The sequence below is a fragment of the Mauremys mutica genome, chromosome 5, assembly GCF_020497125.1.
Source record: "Mauremys mutica isolate MM-2020 ecotype Southern chromosome 5, ASM2049712v1, whole genome shotgun sequence".
NCBI lineage: Eukaryota > Metazoa > Chordata > Testudines > Geoemydidae > Mauremys > Mauremys mutica.
In genome coordinates, this window is record NC_059076.1 from 17303554 (window position 1) to 17326750 (window position 23197).

The window sequence follows — 23197 nt, forward strand, 5'->3', positions numbered from 1 at the left end:
GATCTTCGGCTGCCCCGGTCGCTGCCGGCATTTAGGCGGAGGGAGCTGGGCCAGGGGAGCGCGGGGAGGGCCGCCTGCAGCAAGTAAGGGGGGGGAGGGCATGCAGGGGAACTCCCCGCCCCAGCTCACCCCTGCCCTGCCTCCTCTCAGAGCACGCCATGGCCATGGGGAGGAGGCGGGGCAGGGGTGAGCTGCTTCACTTCTCCTGCCTCCCAGGCTTGTGGTGCCAATCAGCTTAGGTGCCGCAAGCCTGGGAGGCGGGAGAAGTGAAGCGGCCATGGCGTGCTCGGGGAGGAGGTGAGGCAGGGTTGAGCTGGGGCGGGGGAGGGGTGCCTCAGGGCGGAGGGTAGGGAGCTGCCGCAAGGGGGGGGGCGCCTCAGGGCGGAGAGCTGCCGTGGGGGAGGCGCCTCAGGGCGGGTGCACGAGGGGTGAAGGGGCACAAGGTGGAAGTTTCGCCTAGGGAGCGAAACATCCTTGCACCGGCCCTGGTGATACCTGAGTGGTGAAGACTCATGGAAAGAAATCATTTAGCTTCTCTGCATATCCTTATTATTTCCTTTACTGCCTGGTAATCCAGCAGACCTACCAAATCGCTCAGGCTTCTGATGCATTTAAAGAATTTGTTAGTTGTTATATTTTTGGTTATTTTCCCTTCACATTCCCTCATACCACAGAGCTCTTAATTTCCACTCTTGTTCACCTAGCTTTGCTTGCTGATGGTATGAAAGGATGAACAGAGATTAGCAGAAAAATTAAAACCTCAGCTAATCCAAATTTTAGTCAAATTTAGCTCTGATTCAGGGGCAGGAGTGACTCTAAAAATAATTTAACTGTAGCCCCTAAATTGGAGGTTAGTGTTCAATAGCCCAGAGGGACAGGTAAGTTGCCTGGGTCAATTAAGTGCTTAGTCAGTGCTCAGTACTTGTAGTTACTATGAGGATAGCTAAAAATCACCAGGTTAAAGCCCCATCAGAGTAAAAAAAAAATACTGCAATTGAATGAGATTCAGTCCTAGTATAACTTTTGTAACTTAATCATTTAAATAATTCAGCAATCTCAGACTTGCTGCTAATATTATAATCATTCAGTTGCATTCCCATAAGTAATGTCTTAGACAGGATCTGCTCTTCTTGGAACACCCCTGAAAAGCTTACTAGGGGTTGTAAAGTGAGCCCCTTGCATGCTGGAGCAGAATGCTGGTAGTTCAGTTAGCACTGAGCAGATACCAAGATAGCACAAATATATTCAATACAGCTGATATTTATGTACCTTGATATCAAGTCTCAAAAAATGAGATTACCCTCTTTTTATTAAAAATAACCAAGGTCCTGATACTCCAAGGCCAAGCTAGAATTTATTTTAGGTGTCAGAATCGTTTTTTGATACATAACTTTGGAGGTCAAATGCAGGAAGTTGCATTTGCAGTTGGTTGAGCAATGAGAACGTTCTCGGGCACGTGAAGAACTTTCAAGCGGATCAAAGGGGAGGAGATGTGTGTAAGTGCTACAATGAACCCAAATAATATAATAATCCAAACCCTGTTCAGTATAACATGGGGTTTCTTATAGCGGGGGGGAGGGAAACAGATCCCCCAGCCCCAGGACCAGGGGAGCACTCTGCCTAGCAGTGGCCCTAGCACCAGAAGACCTGTCACCTCCCTACCCCGCAGCCTTGGGACTGGAGGAGATCTCAGCCCCGCACACAGCAGGCAGGGCTAGAGGTGGGATCCAGAGACCACATTTGCTATAGTCCAAGGTTCGCTATTGCGAAGGGTGTAATAGTGAGGGTCTACCATACATGTACCCGTCAATATTTACTGTGGTGTGAATTCAGCATTGTGGAGTTTCCTGGGTATTTGAAGAGACAATGTCTATAAAAGCAGCATAACAACAAATCGATTCAGGGCAAGAGGTTGCTAGCTTGATTATTTGAAATGTTTTTCATCACCTCAGTCCAGTTTTACTCCTGACCTCTACACACCTGGCTTCACTGCATTGGCTGCACTGCACTGAACTCCTATCCAACACCTAGTTTTGATCACTGACTAATTCAAATTAAAAAAAATTAATTTAAAACCTCAGTTTATGCTTCCTGGGCCTCAACAATGTCCCAGATTTAGAAACTGCAGCATCCGAAGTCTCCCCAAAAGTGCCCAAGGACACTGCACGCTTCGGATTTCAGAATTACACTGCCGGTCCCACTTCAAACAGCCATGATGCATTAGAAAAATCTGATGCAGATGCATTTAAATGCTCCCAAAACCATGTCCTTATACTCTAATACTGGTTTGAGAGCCTGCTATGGGCCAGTTCAATGCTCACCATGTTTTAACATTGCTAACAACCGCACTGGTCAATAGGCCAAGCAAGGGATGAAATTATTTTTAGTGTCTCCACAAAAAGTGGTTGAAGAGGCCTATTTTTTTTCCCAATGATCCTTGTTATATACAATTCTTGGACAGTCTATCACAAGGCTAGAAAGTGCCAACTTTCTAATCACACAAAACCTAACACCCTTGCCCCACCCCTTCTCAGAGGCCCCACCCAGGCCCCACCCCTTTTCCCAGGCCCTGCCCCCTGCTTGCTCCATCCCCCCCTCACTCACTCTTCCCCATTCTCACTCACTTTCAAGGGGCAGAGGGTTGGGGTGCAGGAAGGGGTATGGGCTCCGGCTTGGGGTGGGGCTGGGATGTTGAGTTCAGGAGGGGGCTCCATCTGGGGGTTGGGGATAAGGGGTTTGGAATGCAGCAGGGGGCTCAGGACTGGGCCAGGAGGTTGGGGTGCGCGTGGGGGGGGGAGGTTCCTGGCAGCTCTTACCACGGCTTTGAGGAAGAGGCCGCCATGTCCCTGTGGCCTCTAGGCACATGGGCAGCCAGGTGGCTCTGCGCGGTGAGCGTTGCCTTTGAGCCTGCAGGCACCACTCCCTGCAGCTCCCATTGGTCATAGTTCCCAGCCAATAGGAGCTGCGGAGCCATACTCAGGGCAAGGGCAGTGTGCGGCGCTTCCCTGGCCACCCCAGCACGTAGGGGCCGCGGGAACCTGGCGGCCACTTCCAGGAGCCATGTACAACTAGGGCTGGCAGGGAGCCTGCCTTAGCTCTGAGCCCCCGCTGCGCCAATCGGACTTTTAACAGCCCGGTTGGTGGTGCCGTCCAGAGCCACCAGGGTCCCTTTTCAACTGGGCATTCCAGTCAAAAACCGGACGCCTGGCAACCCTAGCTAGGAACATACTGAAGGGAAGTAACACGCTGCTTGACATTGCTCACCAGAAGAACAAGGAACACTGCAAAAAGAATTCCAAAGACCACAAAACCATTTCAGGTCTTTTTGGTGTGATCACAGGACCAGAGTTTTGGTATGATAGCCTCATTACTGGTACACTGGACTAGCTCCTGAGCGTACTGCAGTGGATCCAAAAATTCAAGTAGTAACCACAGGTCACTGCAAAGGTTTCAGGCCTTTTCATTTTGCTGCCAATTTACAATGTGTCCTTTAACTACTGCTGAACTGCAAAGAAGTTCGCCTGGAAGCACAACAGCTTCGACATCGACACCAACTGAGTTAATTACAATTAGTATCAACCCAATGAATAAAAACTGCTAATGACCGAAACCTTCAGCTGTTATCTTTCAACAGCCATGACTTTTGCTGTTTCTGCACGGCTCTGGTGAATTCACATGGTCTCACGTGAACCTTGACTACACTAGGATGCTCAAATACACAGTCCTATCTAGCAGGTCCAGCAAAGTGGCAGGACACTGAATAAAGCATGCAACATTTAAAGGAAAACTATTCCTTTTCATTATACTGTGACTTGTTCAAGCAAACTGAAGAGCCCATCCTCCAAAGTTATATCTACCTGAAGGCTTCTTTGAAATTACGTGACAGCTGTGGGCAAGATACTTTGGTGATCCCTCATGAAAAACCTAGCTGAGACTCCTTTTTCTTTGGCTCTGAAAGAGGGTCCTTACAATTACATACTGTTTTTACTCACTAAGCCAAATCAAATTCACACCAACAGCTCCTCATCAGGTATACGCTGCCTACCTCTTTATATTTACAATTAAAACAGAAGAGCAGCCTAAAAGATGTGCAGTATTTGTGGAGTTAAGAGAAACCTCGTGGCCTATTTTCACACTGAAGGAAGGCGGCACATTCTGTTCCACGTAAGGAAATATAAGTTTAGATACAAGACATGAAAATGGATAAATTGTTAATTTTTATCATTAGACCTTCTAAAAGGGAAAAGTGGTATAGTCAGTGGACGGAATAATCAGCTTTAGAAAGCAGAGGTGATGCACACACTGAACTAATGATAAGGAAAAAAGAGTAATACAGGGAGAAAAGAAAGACCAATAACAAGAATTTAAAGAGTAAAGGTGAAGAGTCTTTAAATAGGCTCTACAGGAGACTGAAAAGTAGAAATGGGGAAGATAAGGGGACAAGTAGAGTGGCTCATTAAAAATCACAGGTAAAAGGTGATTAAGGTAACCAAATAAGAGGGACTAACACGAACGTGGTCAGAGACCTTTAAGATTGGAAGGTGGAGACAGAGCTTAGCAGAGCTACAATAAAGGAAAATGAAAAGCTAATATTCAAAAGGGAGAGAAAAAGCCTTGGAAAATATTTACTCTGAATTCTTCTCTCTAATGGAATACCCAAGTCTAATACTTCATGCAGCTTCCCATAGAGCACAAAGATGAAATTTCAAGACCAGTTATTGTCACTGTACAGAAAAATTCTATTTAGCATCTCAGGCTTGCTAGTTGGAAGCAATTATGAACAGCTAAACTGACAGCTAAATTAGTTGCAGATATCATGATTAACGATTTTCTATCATTCCAAAACTAATTTATCTGAATGCATTGTTCACAAAATGGTCTAAAATCAATTTTCATGGACTATCAGACAAAGCATGCAGTTCTGAATTAACTCCAGAGTATAACAGAGAATAAAAATCAGAAAAATCAAAATGGTCCATCTATTCTAGCAAATACCCTGAGGGAATAACTGGCTACAAAAAAAATATTTGGGTGTTTTTTACTCATTTAAAATGAATGTAATTATTAGCTACTCAGGACAAATACCAAGACTGAAGTTTTCGAACCTGTATCTGAAATTGGACTCCTAGATTCATGTTTAGGCACCAGATCAAAAGTAGCTTTAATGAGGCCTTAAAAGCTTAACTTCAGGCACCCAATTTTGGCCAGCATGAATTACCTGTTTGCAAAGCCCAAGGTCCACTTTTGGCTCTGGATAAAGTATAAATTCAAACAAATCCGGTACTGTAGATCTTCTGTTTTTAGAGAATATTTAAATAAAGGCTGGAATGAACCACTAAGGTCTCCTTTTTGGAAGAGCCTCATCAAATTTGAGAGGACAACTTCTGAACCATCCCCTAAACAGGGATGTTATTCTCTACAACGGTTCCCAAGCAGTTGCACCTCCCTCTCAGAGTAAAGGAGAAATGCCTCACCTTGCCGTCTCCTTCCACTCCATCTCTTGTCCATCAACAGCCAGAAGCTCGTCCAGTTCGGTGAAGAGCTGAGGGGGTGCAGGGCTGTCATCTTCTTCACCCAAAATGAAGCGGATTCGCTCAGCAGCGGGGGAGACTGCAGAGGTGAAAATACTGCGGTTAACAGCCTGAATGATGATCTGGGATGTTCGGCTTCTCTCCTGCCCCTTCTCCCCAAAGCTATTTAGCTTTTTCTCCGTGTTGCCTTTTTCACTTGACATTTTAATTCTCTCTCTCTCTCTCTGTCTATAGTTCCCTCTCTTCCCTCTCCTCCCACTTACTTCTTAAAACTTCAAGCTGGGAGTAAAGTTCAGGAAGACTTGCCTCTTCCTACAGTCCCTAACTGTGTTACAACAATCCACAGCCCCTTGTAAAAAGAGAACTATCAAGCTCAAAACCAATACGTTCTATGGTGCATGCCCAGGACCTTTAGTACTCTGATCAGCTGAGGTCCTCCAGCCCTTTTTTTTTATATGACATAAAACCAGTTTAAGCCAAACTGTTTTGGGGGGTATACAGCAGAGGAAAAGCAGCAGCATCCCACTGCCAGCTTTCCCCTCCCTTTGGAGGAAGCTGGCTTTCTAATTGGTTTGCAAGCCAATCTGTAACCTTCCAAGACTCATTACTAGTGAAAGGAATATTTAACAAAAAAGTTTGCCTCGTCTTTACATGAAGACTGTGCCCGAACGTATTTAGTCAGGCATCAACGCACTGGAAAAAAACAACCCCCAGGTAAAATATTGTCCATTCAAGGAAAAGAAAACTCATTTCACCATATGGCCCCGTGCTGAAGCAGATAACTGAAAGTTCTGTGGGGCTCCTTTTGACCTGTTAGCTAAGGAAAAATTAACTGAAATTCTCGCCAGTTCCAGGGGGAAAAGAGAGTGGCTATCTTATCCTCGTAATAAAGGACTTACAGCTTCACTCTAGGTACAGGTCTAACTATACCCTCAACAACAAAACCTCATGTTTCAACTGTCTTTAAATGTAACCTGCAGCAGACTTAAAACAGTGGTTGGTGCTCGTTTGCTTCTTTCTTGTGTATAAAGAAGAGGTAAAGGACAGTTGTTGGGTTTGGTTCTGATTTTTAAGAGGGAGAAAGGGCTTTTCCCCATCTTTTTTTTTTTTTTAAACCTTAATCATCAGAAATGTCAAGCCTGGTCCTTTCCCTACAGTTTTACTAGGGGATTGCTTGAGATCGAAGAAGTTTTTGTAAGTTCTCACACTTTAAAATGACGAAGTGGAGCGCTGAAACCTAAAGAAAGAGATCCTTTTAGCTGAGTGTTTATTGGGCCTCGGAGTTAAATAGAAGTTTACAAAGTAGGTGTTCTAATCAGTCTAACTAAAAATTCCTCCCCTCTCCCATATAAGAATGATTAAAAAATACAGGTGGTTTCATGGTTATGAAAAAATTAACATGCCAGTTAGGTACAAAATAGACCAAGGACAGATAGATACTTAGATATTTGGTTCTCTTTTATTCTATACTCAAAGTACGTTCACCTGGAAAAACAGCAACACGTGTCCAATTAACATTTGATAGACACTTCTGGTATGTTAAATATAGGTCTATTTGGCTTTCACTCAACTTAACATCACTAGAAACAACATATTATAGGTTTTCTAATGATGCGCCCTCTGTAATATGGTAACATCTTGTTAAAAAAGAAAGACGTGATGCCTATTTTCCTGTATATAATCTCTAACTAAAAGCTACTGTTGTAATGATGGTTTTATTTTTTATATTTACATGGCAAGGATTTGTAAACTTGTTAAAACGTACTAAATAAACAAACAAAATCCTTCCCTGTCAATAGCTCAGCTTTCCTCCTCTTGCAATAGAAATATTTAACCAGTTCTCCAGTCACCGTAAGAGTTTCCCATGGTGGACGAGATCTGAACTTCTAATGTAAAGAAACAAGCAAGAACAATTTCCCCTGCCCTAAAGAGACCTTTCATGGTTTCTAGACATTATGAAGCAAAAGTGGGCCTAAATGCACTTATTTTTCCATTTGCATCTACACCTTTAACTAAGGTGGCCATGTTTTTATAATAAAACCCCCAGATACTTCCCTTGTGCCATCATTTACACTATACAAAAAATAAAAGTCCACTTTTGTTTTTAAATGAGCACCCTCAACACTACTGCCAACTCCCAGTACTATTGCAACCTAGGAATATTTCTCAGAATGGAGAATTTTTTCCAATAACTCAGTACCGGATTCTCATTCACAGTAAGACCACTTTACAGCCCTTTGGTAATGTAAAGGAGCATTATCATGCATAGAAATCACATCCTTGGTCTCGGACTGATTTTTTGCATGAAACACTGAACAAGTGTTGCTAACAGTTACTTTGAGTAAAATTTGCAGAAGTGCCTAAGGGCTTGTCTACACTTAAAACGCTACAGTGGCACGGCTTCAGTGAAGATGCTACCTACACCAATGGGAGGGGTTCTCCCAGCAGCAGAGGTACTTCACCACCCTGAGAGGTGGTAGCTAGGTTGACATGAGAATTCTCCTACCAACCTAGCTCTGTCTGCACTGGGGGGTTAAATTGGTTTAACTGCATTTCTCAGGGGTGTTGATTTTTCACACCCCTGAGCAGCATAGTTATACCAACCCAGTGTGGAACAGGCCTATATGACTTAGAAGCCTAAGGCCCATTTTCAAAAGTTAGTCAGCACTTTGGAGCCAAGTCAATAGGATGTAGGCCTCTGAAAGTGCAGCTTGGCCACTTTTGAAAAATGTTACCTACTGAGCAAAACACCACCAATCGTGGGATCTACATTCATTTGACTTCTTTTTTCATACCAAACACTGATCATCGCAACGAGCACTTGTTCCACTCTATTTTTCCTGGTAAACACAGTGCAAATTCTATTTGCTATAGCAACGTTGAGGAGTTATTTTTAAAAAAAATGTTTTGAATAATAATGATACCCCAGTAAAACTGAGACATATGGTCTCTTTACCTTTACCATCATCTAACCCCTTCCCTGTTGTCCAGGGCTTGACAGCACATCAGTCCTGATCTTGAGGAAACAGCTTGTAATAGTCTTGTTCACATTTAACTGCATTTATCTTTCATAGCAACTGGACAGCTAACTGTACAGTTACTCACTGTGCCTGCAGCTCAAGCAGTTGGAAGTCTAAGAGCTACAGAATGTGGCTGCAATCATTTGCTGACTATCAGGACCCAGATGACAGTTCTAAAAAAAAATCAAATCAGACCATGGTATATAAACTTCCGTGTTCCAAAATCCGTGCAACACTAAGGCAAAACAGAGTGAGGTGGGGATGGTGTTTTGAACTTTGACTCTGAAATTTCATTGTACTTGTTGAATCTTTGCTTAATTTCCTCCGGGTTTTTGGGGAAAGCAGGGGGAGGGTGAAAGCAGGGGTGTGGCGATGAACATGTATTGTTTTAGGGGAAGATTTTCAAAGACACAGGTGCACTTCCCCCTGACTTTCAATAGGAATGTCTTTGTGTCTTTGAATAACTTCTGTTTTAAAAAAGGCACTAAAACCAAGTTTGATATAAGTTATGAGAACGGGGATTCAAAGAAAAAACCCAGAGATCTGCTATGGGATACATCATCATTCTGGATCCAATATCAAGCCAATGGCCTTAGCATTCATCCAAAGTTTATACATCCTTCTCTTAATACCCTCTCATTTCATACTCTAGAGCTCTGGAGAAGCCATTCTCTGAATATGTCTTAACAACACTACATACTCCATTAGGTGGACTGCAGTTTGGATTAGGGCTTGTTTGTTTTTTAGGACTCCCCTATTTTTCCTGATGAGCATGAAGGCAACAGGCTCTAGAGCAAATCAAAAGCAACCCTGGGTAACACTAGCGAACAATACAAGGCACTGCCTTCCTCCCTCTCTGGCTGAATGTGACAGCTATAAATGTTTGACACCACCACATTTTTACATTATGGACCAAATTTTGGGCCACTGTCAATGGATGTAGCTCCAAATTTGGCCCTGTAAATACATAATTTATCTTCTCTCTGCTTTATCCTCCTCAGAATATCAGGGTTGGAAGGGACCTCCAACCCCCTGCTCAAAGCAGGAGCAAACCCCAGTTATATTTTTTTCCCAGATCCCTAAGTGGCCCCCTCAGGGATTGAACTCTCAACCCTAGGTTTAGCAGGCCAATGCTCAAACCACTGAGCTATCCCTCCCTCCTTCCTGGTTTTGAGATGTTGCTTCTGTTTCAGTTGATCTCTGCAGGAACATGAGGTGCAGTTCCCCCAGTACCGAGCTCTGGACTTCTAGCACACACACACACCTCCTGAAGGCCAAACCCTCTAACCACAGTCCTGCTGCTCAGCAACAGTTCCAGTGATTCTATTTTCTGACTCATTTCCACTGTAACCATCCTCCAGGTATATCACCTAGAAGCCCATTCTATAACCGATCCCTGTAACTGCTCACTACAATGTTACTATACTTGAGTGAGTTCTCACCTTCCCGCAAATATCATGTGAGCCAGATCAGTTTGTTCATCACCTGTATGAATATATGTGGAAACATACTGATGTACCCTTTCATTTTTGAACTGCAAGTCATTTCATTGTGTTTACCCCTAAAGGGTATGTAGCGGGGCAGCTCCCCCACTCCTGGAGAACAGGGGTAAAAGCAGCCAAGCTAGGCTGGTTGGGGAAGCAGCCACAACTGTGACCAGCTCAATTAGGGCCCAGCCGGCCCTGATAAGAGGGCTGAGAGCCAGGAGGTAGAAGAGTCGCACTCTAGCCCTGAAGTGAGAAGGGCCTAGGTGCCGGGGAGCAAGGTACCTGAAGCAGAGATGGGCTGGGGAAAAGGGCAGAGGAGCTCCGGCCTGGAAAACCCCAGGCTGCAGGCCTTGTTGAAGGCCTACAGAGGTACTGGGGCTGCAGAGATACAGCCGGGGAACAGGCAAAGGCAGCTGGTCCTACCCCCTTGCCAATGATGAGTGGCCATTACAGACTGCAGTCTGCCTCAGTGAAAGGGGGCCAGATGATAACTGGCAGTAGCCACTAGGTGGGCTTAAATGGGTGGAGGTTCCCCTGGGAGGGGAAACTCAGAGTAAGGGGTTACTGCTGGGGGCAGAACTGCTTAAGTTCCACTGAAACCAAATGGGACTTAATCTCACACACAAGTGTTTTGCTGAATCAGGGCCCTGAGGAGGAGGAAAAATGCTGACTTTGAAAAAAATATACTGGTACTGGCAAACCATAAAAGCCAAAATACCATTACCATCGCTGCTTTTAAATAGTGATAGAATAGAACTCTTCCTAAATATTTAGCTTTCCGCTGCACTGTAAATGAAAAACCACCTTGTACCCAAAGTGTTGTTAATTGCAAAATAGAAGTGAGTATTTATGAGTGGAGGGGGGGGAGGGATGATTTTGTAGCTACGGCAGTGGACTGGGTCTTTGAGGGTCTGCGTTCAATTTCTAGTTCTGCCACAGAATTCCCATCACCTTGGGCAAGTTACTTAGTCTGTCTGTCAGTTCCCCCACCTTTCAGACAGAGACAGGGGCAGCTCCAGGCCCCAGCACACCAAGCACGTGCTTGGGGCGGCAAGCCGCGGGGAGCGCTCTGCCGGCGCCGCGAGGGCGGCAGGCAGGTTGCCTTCGGCGGCTTGCCTGCAGAGGGTCTGCTGGTCCCGCGGCTTCGGAGGACCTGCGGGAGGTCCTCCGAAGCCATGGGACCAGCGGACCCTCCGCAGGCAAGCCGCCAAAGGCAACCTGCCTGCCATGCTTGGGGCAGCAAAATGCCTAGAGCCGCCCCTGGACAGAGATAATAATGTGTCTGTCTATATAGACTGGAAGCTATTTAGAGCAGGGATGCTACTATTTGTGCGCACAATGCCTGACACAATGAAATATTATTGTATTATTTATTTTGTGATGTTGTAGTACCTAGGAGCCCTAATCATGGACTGCGTTAGGCACTGCACAAACAAAAAACAAAACAGAAAATGATGGTCCCTTTCTCTCTCTCACACCCACACCCAATATCCAGCTGCAATCGGTTGGGATGTAGGTTTCAGCGATCTAGCTTTTCTCCTTTAGGTAACTTGTTCCAATTCAGCTCAGGAAGCTGCAACTAAAAATAGCTGCCATTTCACAGCCTCTCAGAGGCTTCATGGCTCTGTCGTGGTCTAGGTGAAGTAAACTGGACAGTCACCACCATTGATGCCAGTCTCTGGAATGAGTATAGAGACTGAGCTACCCATTCCCACTCCAGATCAAGACTGAGGTGCATTGGCAAGGTAGCATGGGGAAGTTTGTGCTTCTAAATGTACCTGTAATATAGCTGTTCTGAGGACTTCAATCATTGGTACTGCCAATCTGCACTGATTTCACTTCTTACATTTTTTAAAAGGTCTTTAAAAACTTAAAATGTCAAAAGCTTTAAAACAGACCAAGTTAAAATGATGTGCCAGTTCTTCAAACAATGCTATTTATTAGAGCTTAGGCATGCTGAACGTTTTAAAAAGTGAACCAGCAGTTCCCTTAAAGTTCTGAACTATCTTCTGTACAGCTGATTGAGATTTTTCTCTTTTAAATCATTTAGAGGAGAGGAAACTTGGAAACTATTGCCTTTATGTCTTATTCAACTGCTTAATAACTCCACATTCAGATGTGAAATTTTCACTACCAAAGCATTCACCAGGATTGTTTTATAGCAGGGATTATAAGGTTCTCATTGCTAAGTCCAGCCTCAAAATACTGTAGCTAAACATTAGACTAGACCCTCTAAGTCTCTTGCTCTTTTTTTCTTTTGTCTTTGCTCATTTCAAATTAGCTGCATTTAGCACGGATGATAAGGTCCACAATCCAATTAAGGAATTTGCTGGGTCACAGGTCTCCTATGGCTTGCTTTACCACATGCTCTTTAGTGCAGTTTTGTAGGTTAATGGGCCATTTATGGGTTGTTTATGTGCTCTCTTAAGCAAGGAGAACATATTTTCATCTTAATCCCCTGAGCAAACAGCATGTGCTAAGTATACCAGGGACTGCCCAATATCAGGCCGAGGACCAGAGTGCAATTAACCTCCATGCTGAACTCTGAAGGCCTCCTACTGTCTGGCCTTTGAATGCCACCCTCATCCGTGCTTTTCAATCCTTTCCCTTTGTCCACCCAATTTAGAAGCTGCTGAAACCAGCATCATTAACCAGAGGAACAGCCGCTGGTTTTCAGAAGTCCTGGGCACAGGGCGGAAGGGGGAGGGGGAGAAGGTGGGGAGTGTTATTGCGGTCTCATCCCTGAAACAACTCAACAATCGACAGACGTAAGCATTAATCCATAATCTGATGGATAATTTTTTCCCTCAACATGCAAGGAATTAAAGTATTAATTGCGGATGGTAAAAATGTTGCATGTGTGTCACTCATGTCGCGGGTTTTTTAAAATCTCCCTTCCTCCCCACGCCCCCTCTCCCCCCCCCCTAGCCCCCCGTCAGCTGGAGGTTGCCCATGTAATGGCTTATCAAATAAATCACTTGCTAAAGAGAGCGAACACATCAGCAGTTTCTCCTAGTTCAGCTCAGGCCAATTAGGAGTACAATTTATACCCTCAGGTTCCCAAAGGCAAAATCAATTTCCATCAACACAGAAATCTCAGGGAGCTCAGATATAAGAAAAAGACACATTCTAGCACCACTACTTCATATTAGCTGTAGCTAAATTTACAAACTTCAACATCAAGGTACCCACTGCTGCAATTATCTACTGTCATTAGGAGCCTCCATCACTATTCTTGCTTGGTAAAGAAGAAAGCCCATTTGTCTGTAGCTCTCCTCACTACTCGCACAAATACACAGAGGCACCAAGAGAGCTCAAGTTATCCTGATACCTGCTACCTGATACCTGCTACCTGATACCTGCTACTTTAGGGCCGAATTATGGATGACTTCCTCACACTGAGGAGCTGTTACTCACAACAGTCCCCATTAATTCAGCAGTAATTAAGGCATTCACAAATTGGCACTTGGGGTTTTAAAGCCTCTTCTCTGTATAGCTGGGGAGATCATTTGTTAAAGTGCGACTCTGCTCTGACAAGTGAGTATGTAGGTAAAAGGAGCCACCTCAGGTTTTTCTCCCAGATGGTGGGAGAACCTGACCACACCCACTGGGTGGCTCTGACACAGGCCCTAGTTCCTTACTTCTTATGAGGGGCTCCACCCTTGGCGGGCCTTCTTAAGTCTCACCCTGGGAGTTCGCTGTACTCAGTAGGGTTGGGGGCGAAGATCTACTGGATGGGAGTTCCCCCTATGGCTCCAGGAGGTGCTCCAAGAGTCTCCTGCTTAGGGCAATTGCATCACTTTGCTTTGCTCCCCTTCCCAGATGACCAGTTTCCTCCCTATCATACATGATTGACAAGGCCAGAAGGGCAAGGCTAGCCCTGTCCCATGGGCCTCTCTGGCACCTGCCTTGTCAGTGAGGGGCTTACACTCTCCTACCACAAAGCAAAAATGGCAACATCTTCAATCAACTAATCTGATTCTCACTATGTGTATTCAGTTGCATATCTGCTGACTTCAGTGATAAAAGTACCTCAATACTTTGTACACCCGTGTGAGCCCTAGAGAGTCCACACTGCTGTGGCTCATACAGTATCAACAGAAAATGTTAGCTACATTCTAACTGAAGAGTCAAGTTCTGTCCTCATTTTCACCACTGCAACCCCACTCTATAGAAAGGGTGACGACATTTCACCTGCAGAATCTATATGACCGACAAGGACATGCAAGACAAAAAGAATCTGGCTGGGTTCTGAGAGTTCAGGGTGGTGTTTGCAGAATGGAGCAGGTCACAGTTCTTCAAGTTTTTCTGGTTTGTGCTATAACAGTATAATCACTGGAGAATGGGGGGGAGGGAAATCACTGACATGTTTTTTAAAGGGTTTTGTTCCAGGAGCAGTGAATTTAATAAATCACTGACAACTTCTGCTTAGAAACTAGCATAGCATTATGTTCGTGATCTTTTCGGACATGTTCTGTTCAGCTTCTTGCCAAAGGAAAAGAAAGAACAAAAGACACTGACTCTAAATTACTGACCTCACTCCTAAGTCACAATAGTTTTATCCGCTACTAGAAACAATTTAACAACTTCCCCCACAAAAGATTTTTGCTCTATGGTTATTTAGGCCTATGATATTGTCACTGTCTCTCTCATTAGAGCCTGCGGTAGGATATTTCCACTACACCCAACCACTGAGGGCCAAGGGAATTGTATTCCTGCAGAAAAGGCCACCTGACAAAGTACTAATCAATGGTTCCAAAAATGACAAAGTTCCCCAGTGAACCCCTCCCTACCACAATAATATACATGCACCACACATGGCTGTACTTGTAAAATGTGTGTTTCCAAGGCATTCGTGTTAAAATAGCACAGATCTGTACTCTGGTCATTCCATGTAGAATTTGATTGCGATTCAAGCAATTATTTGGTTCCGAGTTCCCACAGAGGATAACTGTTAAGGTGATAGACAGGGAGCTGATGCTACAGCTATGGATACCATGAATGAGCATAGTAAGCAGGGCAGTTTTCATGAAAGTTACGGATTATTTTCACTCTAACATTAACATTTTTTCACATTGCCAACACATACAATTAGCGCCCACACTTCCTGAATAGGCATTTCATCAGTTTCCTCCAGTGACACCTCATTTCCAGCTAGCTGGTGTGGTCTATCCAGTGCCTTTACAATGTGCCATCTTATTCCTCCGTGATTAGAATGGGAAAGTATACCATTGCTTCTCACATGGCCTGAGTTTATGGCTAGAAAGGACAGGGGAAGGAGGAGGATACTGGAGTTAAGACTCTGGACTTCTACAGAGCCCTTTAAGTCTCTCCTTAGCCGGCTAACGTACTTGTATCAGCACAGCCTAGGCCGCCTCCTCACCAGCACTCCCACCACACAAGTAGTTCTACTCTACAACAGCATCCAGCTGTGAAAACTACACCCCTTCCTTGGTGCTGCTACTAGCGTGACGGCAAGGAGGGGTAGACACAATCACCATGCTCTTAGGGATTCAGAAGCACAGCAAGACAACTTCTCCTGGAGACCAGTTCTTCACCCACTCCATGGCCACCTCAAGTTTGGGCAGGACTAGGATAGGAAGATGTAGTAAGAGAAGAAGGGCTCCTTGATAGAATGCAGACCACAAACATCTATTCCCTCTCTCATTGATCCGAGCAGATTCCTTTTCCTTTGGATATGGCTCTAGGAAATAGTAACCCTAAACATCTTCACCACAGATCTACTTAATAGAGATCCTAGTCAATGAAGTTAGAAATTTGCATATCATGTTCAGGAAGCAGATAATAAAAATACCAACAGAACATGTCATGTGCATAGGCAGCTGCATGCAACTTCAAAAGGGATGCATTATTAATCGCCTCCCGCATGCACCTGATTATCAAGCGGCACCAGAGTGAATATTTAATGCATTATGGGCTTGATCTTGTGCCCACTGAAGTCAATGGCAAAACTCCTACTGATTTCAATGGTGCAGGATGAGGCGTTTCATCACGTCATGTGGATATGAGTGTGTGTCTGTCTGTTGTACTTAGAGGCTAATCTGCAATTACCAGTCTCCAAATTGCTATTAAACTGGGAAATTTCCCTCTCCCCCCCCCACCATTTTTTTTCCAGACTCGTCAAGTTTCAACTTAAGCACTGTGAAAGACAGCAATGCCTTTAATATGCCTGTGACATTTCTGTTTTTGGAGTTCAAGTCCAGCAGCCAACACATACTTTGTTTTATAGAATGTATGTGTTATTACACAGTAGAGATTACAAACCCTCGCATGACATAAATCCACTTGACCTACAATGGGCATGTACACTGGACCTCGCTGAAAATACTAGACAGTTTTTAGGCTAAATTTGGAGGCTTAAAGTGATGTCAAGCTGCAACATTAGCAAAATCTGGAGCCCAATTTAAGGGTCTATTAGTGAGTTTCCAATCCACTTTAATAATGAACCAAAAAAACCAATATTTAAATATTTCCCTTTCTAAAATGAATTTTTATTGCTCTCCATTATTACACCATTATTAAATGCTGATTGGAGTCATACTCCTCACAGGGCTTTAATATTGCCACGGTCTCAAATGAAATAACTTTGTAGAAAGATGGCTGCCTGAACAAAGCTCAAAAATACCTCACAAGTAATTCACTCCCCCCCTTAAATAAACAAAAGGCATTTCAGTTTATTTAGAGACAAATTGGGGGATTTTTTTGTTTTTTTAAAACCCTTTAGGACCAGATTCCAATACCATCACTCACATCAATTAGCACCATGTTCCACAAAGTCTCACTAATTTCAGAATCTGGCTTTAGACTGATGGGTAAAGTGGGTACAAGTTTTCCTTTAACATGCTGAAACCCGACTCACTTCTAACAGATTTCTAAGAAAGGTATCACTGTGGTACCTATGCCCTGTAGCACATCAGATCTTTCCTCTTACAGGCTACAACTTCAGTTGCTAAATGATTTATTATTTCTTAAGGCTACAAGTTAGGAATTGTTCACCTGCTTCTGGCTTCTCATCCTTTTGAGACAAGAATGAGAGTACAGTGACACTCAAAGATGGGACTGAAATAACTTCAGGCTTTTCCTCTGAATATTAAGTTTTATCCTCTGATAATGTGAAATGGTTCTTTCCCCTCCTCCCACACACCCTCCAACTCCAGCTCCAACCCTCTGGCTGCAATAGGCAATTTTATGCCTATTAAACTCTTCAGAGAATCTCTCTATAAACTCAGTCTCATCAGTGTTTATTTGTCCTGTTCAATCAGTTTCCACATAGGCCCTGACCACTTCAGCACTTCGGAAGTCTTTGTTAGCTACTGTTTAACCAATTGCAGCCACATGGAAAATTTTCAGTTTTGTTTCTACATCTTTAATATTTGCTGAGTCTTAGCTCCATGGTGTTTTAAGCCACATCTCCTGCTGAAATAGAGACACTCTGCATCACCACATGCATTTCCAGGAGTGCTAAATGTCTATCACACCCAATGTGTTAACTCTGGCTCACCTCTCCTCCCCCTCATTTTAATTGTTTAATTGTTGCCAAAACCTCATCAGCATCAGACATGTTGGGGGAGGGGAGTGTTAATTAGTTATAATGGTGCCAAGAGCCTTACTTGTGTGTGACACAGCATCACACTGTGTGATCTGCGAAGATGCCTGTAGGTTTTGAAATTCTGAGCCGATGGAATTTAAAGCACAGCAAAGAGACGCCATCTTCATATAGTATCTCACTAGCCGGAACTCTGAGGAAGCTCAACAATCCAAATTCATTACCGAGAGAGTGCACAGGAAACATCGAAGGCTATCACACAGTGTGAGTGGAGAATTTTTACTTGGTTTCATTTTGCACTTACTTTGCACAGGTACAAAGTACCCGATGTCAGAGACTCAGGGTACGTCTACACTACGGGACTATTCCGAATTTGCATAAACCGGTTTTGTAAAACAGATTTTATAAAATCGAGTGCGCGCGGCCACACTAAACACATTAAATCGGTGGTGTGCGTCCATGGTCCGAGGCTAGCGTCGATTTCTGGAGCGTTGCACTGTGGGTAGCTATCCCGTAGCTATCCCATAGTTTCCGCAGCCTCCCCCGCCCCTTGGAATTTCCGGGTTGAGATCCCAGTGCCTGATGGGGCAAAAATCATTGTCGCGGGTGGTTCTGGGTAAATGTCGTCAGTCACTCCTTCCTCTGGGAAAGCAAGGGCAGACAAGCATTTCGCGCCTTTTTTCCCTGGATTGTCCTGGCAGATGCCATAGCATGGCAACCATGGAGCCTGTTTTGCCTTTTGTGCCTGTCACCGTATGTGTACTAGATGCCGCTGACAGAGGTGATTCAGCAGCGCTACACAGCAGCATGCTTTTGCTTTTGCATGACAGCAGAGATGGTTATCAGCCATACTGCACCATCTACCATACCATAAATTGGTAATAAGATGATCATGGCTACCAGTCCTTTTGCACTGTTCCATTTGCTGCTGTCATAAGTGCCCCTGGCTGCTCCTAGCCAGGGGCGCAAAAGCCAAAATTGGGAATGACTCCCTGAGTCAATCCCTCCTTTTTGGTATCTAAAAATAGAATCAGTCCTGCCTAGAATATGGGCAAGTGTACTAGAGAACCACTGTATCAGAGAACCAGAGAGCACAGCTGCTCTGTGTCAGATCCTGCAGAAATTATGAGCTGTATGCTATTCACAGGGGGTGCTCCTGCAACAACCCCACCTGTTCATTTCATTCTTCCCCCAGCCTTCATGGGCATTGTCCCCCCACTTGTGTGATGAAGTAATAAAGAATGCAGGAATAAGACACAGTGACTTGTTAGTGAAGGCAGCCTCCAGCTGCTATGATAGTCCAGACAGGACAGTAAGGAGTGCATCCCTCTGCTAGTTCAGGGGCACTTGAATCTTTTCTTTACACATGAAGGGTGGGGGCTGATGGAGCTCAGCCCCCTGTTGCTATGACGATGATGGATATCAGCCATACTGTACCATCTACCAGGAAAAATTAGGACCAGGCACCCTTGATCGACCTGACAGATGCTAGTACGCATGGTTACCAGTCCTTTTGCACTGCCCCATGTGCCAATAGGCTGATGATGACGATGGGTATCAATCTTATTGTACCATCAGCCACCCATGGCGGGGGGGAGCAAGGATGTTGGTGTTGAGTGCTGCACCATCCCGTCTATCTGCAGCATTCAGTAAAGATAGGGTGACATGTAAGAGTCAAGACAGGATTGTTTTCCCTTTCACTTCTGGGGGTGGGTGGGGGGGTGCGTAAATTGCCTAGCTATGCCCTGACCCACCGCGGACACTGTTTTTGACCCTAGAAGCATTTGGCGCTCAGCCAAGAATGCAAAATTGCTTTTCAGAGACTGCAGGAACTGTGGGATAGCTTGAGTCCTCCAGTCCATGAGCGTCCATTTTGATTCTTTGGCTGTCCGTTACGCTTGCCACGGAGCAGTGCGCTGAGTCCCTGCTATGGCGTCTGTCTGGAGATATTTAAAAAATGATTTTGAATTTCGTCTTCTGTAACGGAGCGCTGATAGAACAGATTTGCCTGCCCTTACAGCGATCACGTCCGCATCGTCCATGCTGGAGCTCTTTCTTTATTTTGATTTTTAACTGCATCACCACCCGTGCTGATCGGAGCTCCACGCTGGGCAAACAGGAAATATTCAAAAGTTCGCGGGGCTTTTCCTGTCTACCTGGCCACTGCATCCGAGTTCAGATTGCTGTCCAGAGCGGTCAGTGGTGCACTGTGGGATACCGCCCGGAGGCCAATACCGTCGATCAGCGGCCACACTAACCCTAATCCGATATGGTAATACGATATACTCAGCGCTACTCCTCTCGTTAGGGAGGAGTACAGAAACCGGTTTAAAGAGCCATTAAAATCGATATAAGGTGCCTCCTAGTGTGGACGGTTGTGGCGTTAAATCGGTTTTACACTCCTAAAACCGGTTTAAACGCGTAGTGTAGACCAGGCTTCAGGCTAGATTCCAGTAGATAGAAACATGGAAGAACAACAGAAGAACCACCCATGAAAAGCTATACAGAGGTGAATCACATTTCAAGTCCAAGCGTACGGGCAACAAACCATTCTTCAACATACTTATTGTGACATCCTCTTTGCATGATACTCAACTGCTCAAGATAGTTAAGACCAAAGCAGATTGTGAAGAACTTCAAAAAGATCTCACAAAACTAAGTGATTGGGCAACAAAATGGCAAATGAAATTTAATGTGGATAAATGTAAAGTAATGCACATTGGAAAAAATAACCCCAACTATACATACAATATGATGGGGGCTAATTTAGCTACAACGAGTAAGGAAAAAGATCTTGGAGTCATCGTGGATAGTTCTCTGAAGATGTCCACGCAGTGTGCAGCGGCGGTTAAAAAAGCAAACAGGATGTTAGGAATCATTAAAAAGGGGATAGAGAATAAGACTGAGAATATATTATTGCCCTTATATAAATCCATGGTACGCCCACATCTCGAATACTGTGTACAGATGTGGTCTCCTCACCTCAAAAAAGATATTCTAGCACTAGAAAAGGTTCAGAAAAGGGCAACTAAAATGATTAGGGGTTTGGAGAGGGTCCCATACGAGGAAAGAATAAGGGGCTAGGACTCTTCAGCTTGGAAAAGAGAAGACTAAGGGGGGATATGATAGAGGTATATAAAATCATGAGTGATGTTGAGAAAGTGGATGAGGAAAAGTTATTTACTTATTCCCATAATACAAGAACTAGGGGTCACCAAATGAAATTAATAGGCAGCAGGTTTAAAACAAATAAAAGGAAGTTCTTCTTCACGCAGCGCACAGTCAACTTGTGGAACTCCTTATCTGAGGAGGTTGTGAAGGCTAGGACTATAACAATGTTTAAAAGGGAACTGGATAAATTCATGGTGGCTAAGTCCATAAATGGCTATTAGCCAGGATGGGTAAAGAATGGTGTCCCTAGCCTCTGTTCGGCAGAGGATGGAGATGGATGGCAGGAGAGAGATCACTTGATCACTGCCTGTTAGGTTCATTCCCTCTGGGGCACCTGGCATTGGCCACTGTCGGTAGACAGATACTGGGCTAGATGGACCTTTGGTCTGACCCGGTACGGCCGTTCTTATGTTCTTATGTATTCATTACGGAAATTATCTAAAGCAGAAATAGCCAACACTGGCCATGGCTCTGAATAGTTTTGCATGTGGCTCTTTTGCGTGGCTGGAATAAAAGGACAGCACTGTGACATTTTAGGAGTTACCACGGGAGAAAAAAAACCCAGAGACATACAGAAATGTGTAGCAGTTACATCAACAGCATCTTCCTTGGTAACAATTTCTATGTGCATTTTGTAGTTTAAAATAGATTTAGTCCAGGATTTTCAAAGGAGCCTAAGGGGTTAGGCACCCAAATCTCATTGAATGTCAATAGGAGTCAGGCACTTAACTTTTAGTGCCCTTAGAAAAATCTTAGCCGCCATTCTTTTGTAGCTCTCTGCAGCTTCAGTCAGCGACAAACTGCCCCTTTGGGTGCTGAAGGTTAAGTAACCAAGTCACACAGCCAAATCCTCAAATCTCCCAATCCAAAAATCAAGGAGAATTTTGCTACAGTAAGGGCAGCGAGATCTGTCCCACAATGGTGGCTGCAATCCCCAGGTTAATTTAACGTGTTAGCGTATTTGTCCACATAATTTCCTTGCCGTAACTATGTGATGAAGAAGCTTATTTAGATCTGCACCTGGTAGCACAGGATTCCACTCATTCCTTATTTAAAATCTCTAGAGATGCACATGCTGGCTACTTCCAATACTAAGTCGTTTGCCAGAGACTGTCTGGCTACTGTAACGGAACTGTCACTTTGTTGCTATCAGTACGACAACCCTGAAGTTGCTGGTGGCTAAATCTTATTGAGGGAATTTTTCCTTCTCTCTGTCAAAACAATTAAAAAAAAAGTTCTTGCCTCGGTAGTTCACTAAACAGCAGTGCCTGCTGAGACACTGACACTATTAAGTGCTTTGCTTCCTGCTTTGGTGGTTTCAAAAATTAATAACCGTAACTTTTCTTTTTAAGCAGCTCAGCACGGCCAGCAGCGCCCCACCTCCAACTGGCTTTAAATAAAGAAACTCAGGATTTAACTTGTTCTCAAAAGCGTGGTGACATTTCTGCATCTTCAGCTCTTCACTGGTTTCCCCATGCAACAGCAAGAGAAGTTCAAGATTCTGCCCCCATGCTTTGTTCTCAGCTCCACAGTCTCTCCCTCTCTCAGCTATTATGTCACCCACTAAACCTCCAAAGAACTTGATTAAGCTGGAAAAAGCAAGTGTGCTGGTTTGTTGAAGAGTGCAGCTCAGGGGATTGTGCCTTCAGATGTACGGCTACTCTGAAGCAGAATCTAAACTGCATGAACAGGACATTGTGTCTCCTGAGTTACCATATACCTCTGCCATTGTGAACTCAGCAATCTGCCCAACAGATGCTGGCATACACAGAGCAAGGGCTTAATATATTTTGATTCTGACCCTGTTAGGTAAGTCCCTGATTGATGACTGATCTTGCAGAACTCATTAGAGAGAGTCAGGGAGATAAACTAGCAGGGTATCACACAGCAGGTATCGATGCAAATGTCAGCACCAAAAAAAGCACCTTTGAGAAAGGAAGAGGAGCTGAGATAATAGAAAGACATCTATGAAATGGAGGGGAAAAAACAACCTTGGGCAATGAAATGTGAACATATAACAACTAAACATTCAAGATGTTCACTTTGCCTTGGGTAAATCTGAACACACCAGACTGTTTTTAACCTCTAGTTCTACAGCATGGAGAAGGCTAAGCAGAGAATAAACACACAGGAACTGGTTCAGTAAGTAACTGCAGTTGATTCACTGAGGGCTCCTACACACAAAAGATTAGCTGATTTAACTATACTCCTATAGCTAAAGCAGCAAAGAATCCTAGTGTGGATATGGTTATATTAGTATATGAAAGTGTTTCTATTGGTATAGCGTGTTCCAGTTGGGCATACGGAAACAAGCTAGACCAGTATAAGGCACCTTTATATTTATATAACTGTGTCCACACGAGGACTTTTTCCAGTGTAACTATGTCAGTTAAAACAAAACAAACCAATATCAAACCTCTA

General features: G+C 44.2%; 1 protein-coding gene across 5 annotated transcripts in view; it reads right to left on the reverse strand.

The window, feature by feature from the left end:
- SLC4A4 (solute carrier family 4 member 4) overlaps nucleotides 1-23197 on the reverse strand; it is a 303735-nt gene that overhangs the window by 134092 nt on the left and 146446 nt on the right. For all 5 annotated transcript variants that reach the window (XM_045019895.1, XM_045019894.1, XM_045019896.1 and 2 more), the window contains one exon: nucleotides 5475-5610. In XM_045019895.1, coding sequence (XP_044875830.1) covers nucleotides 5475-5610 — 136 coding nt within the window. The remainder of the gene's footprint in view (nucleotides 1-5474; nucleotides 5611-23197) is intronic.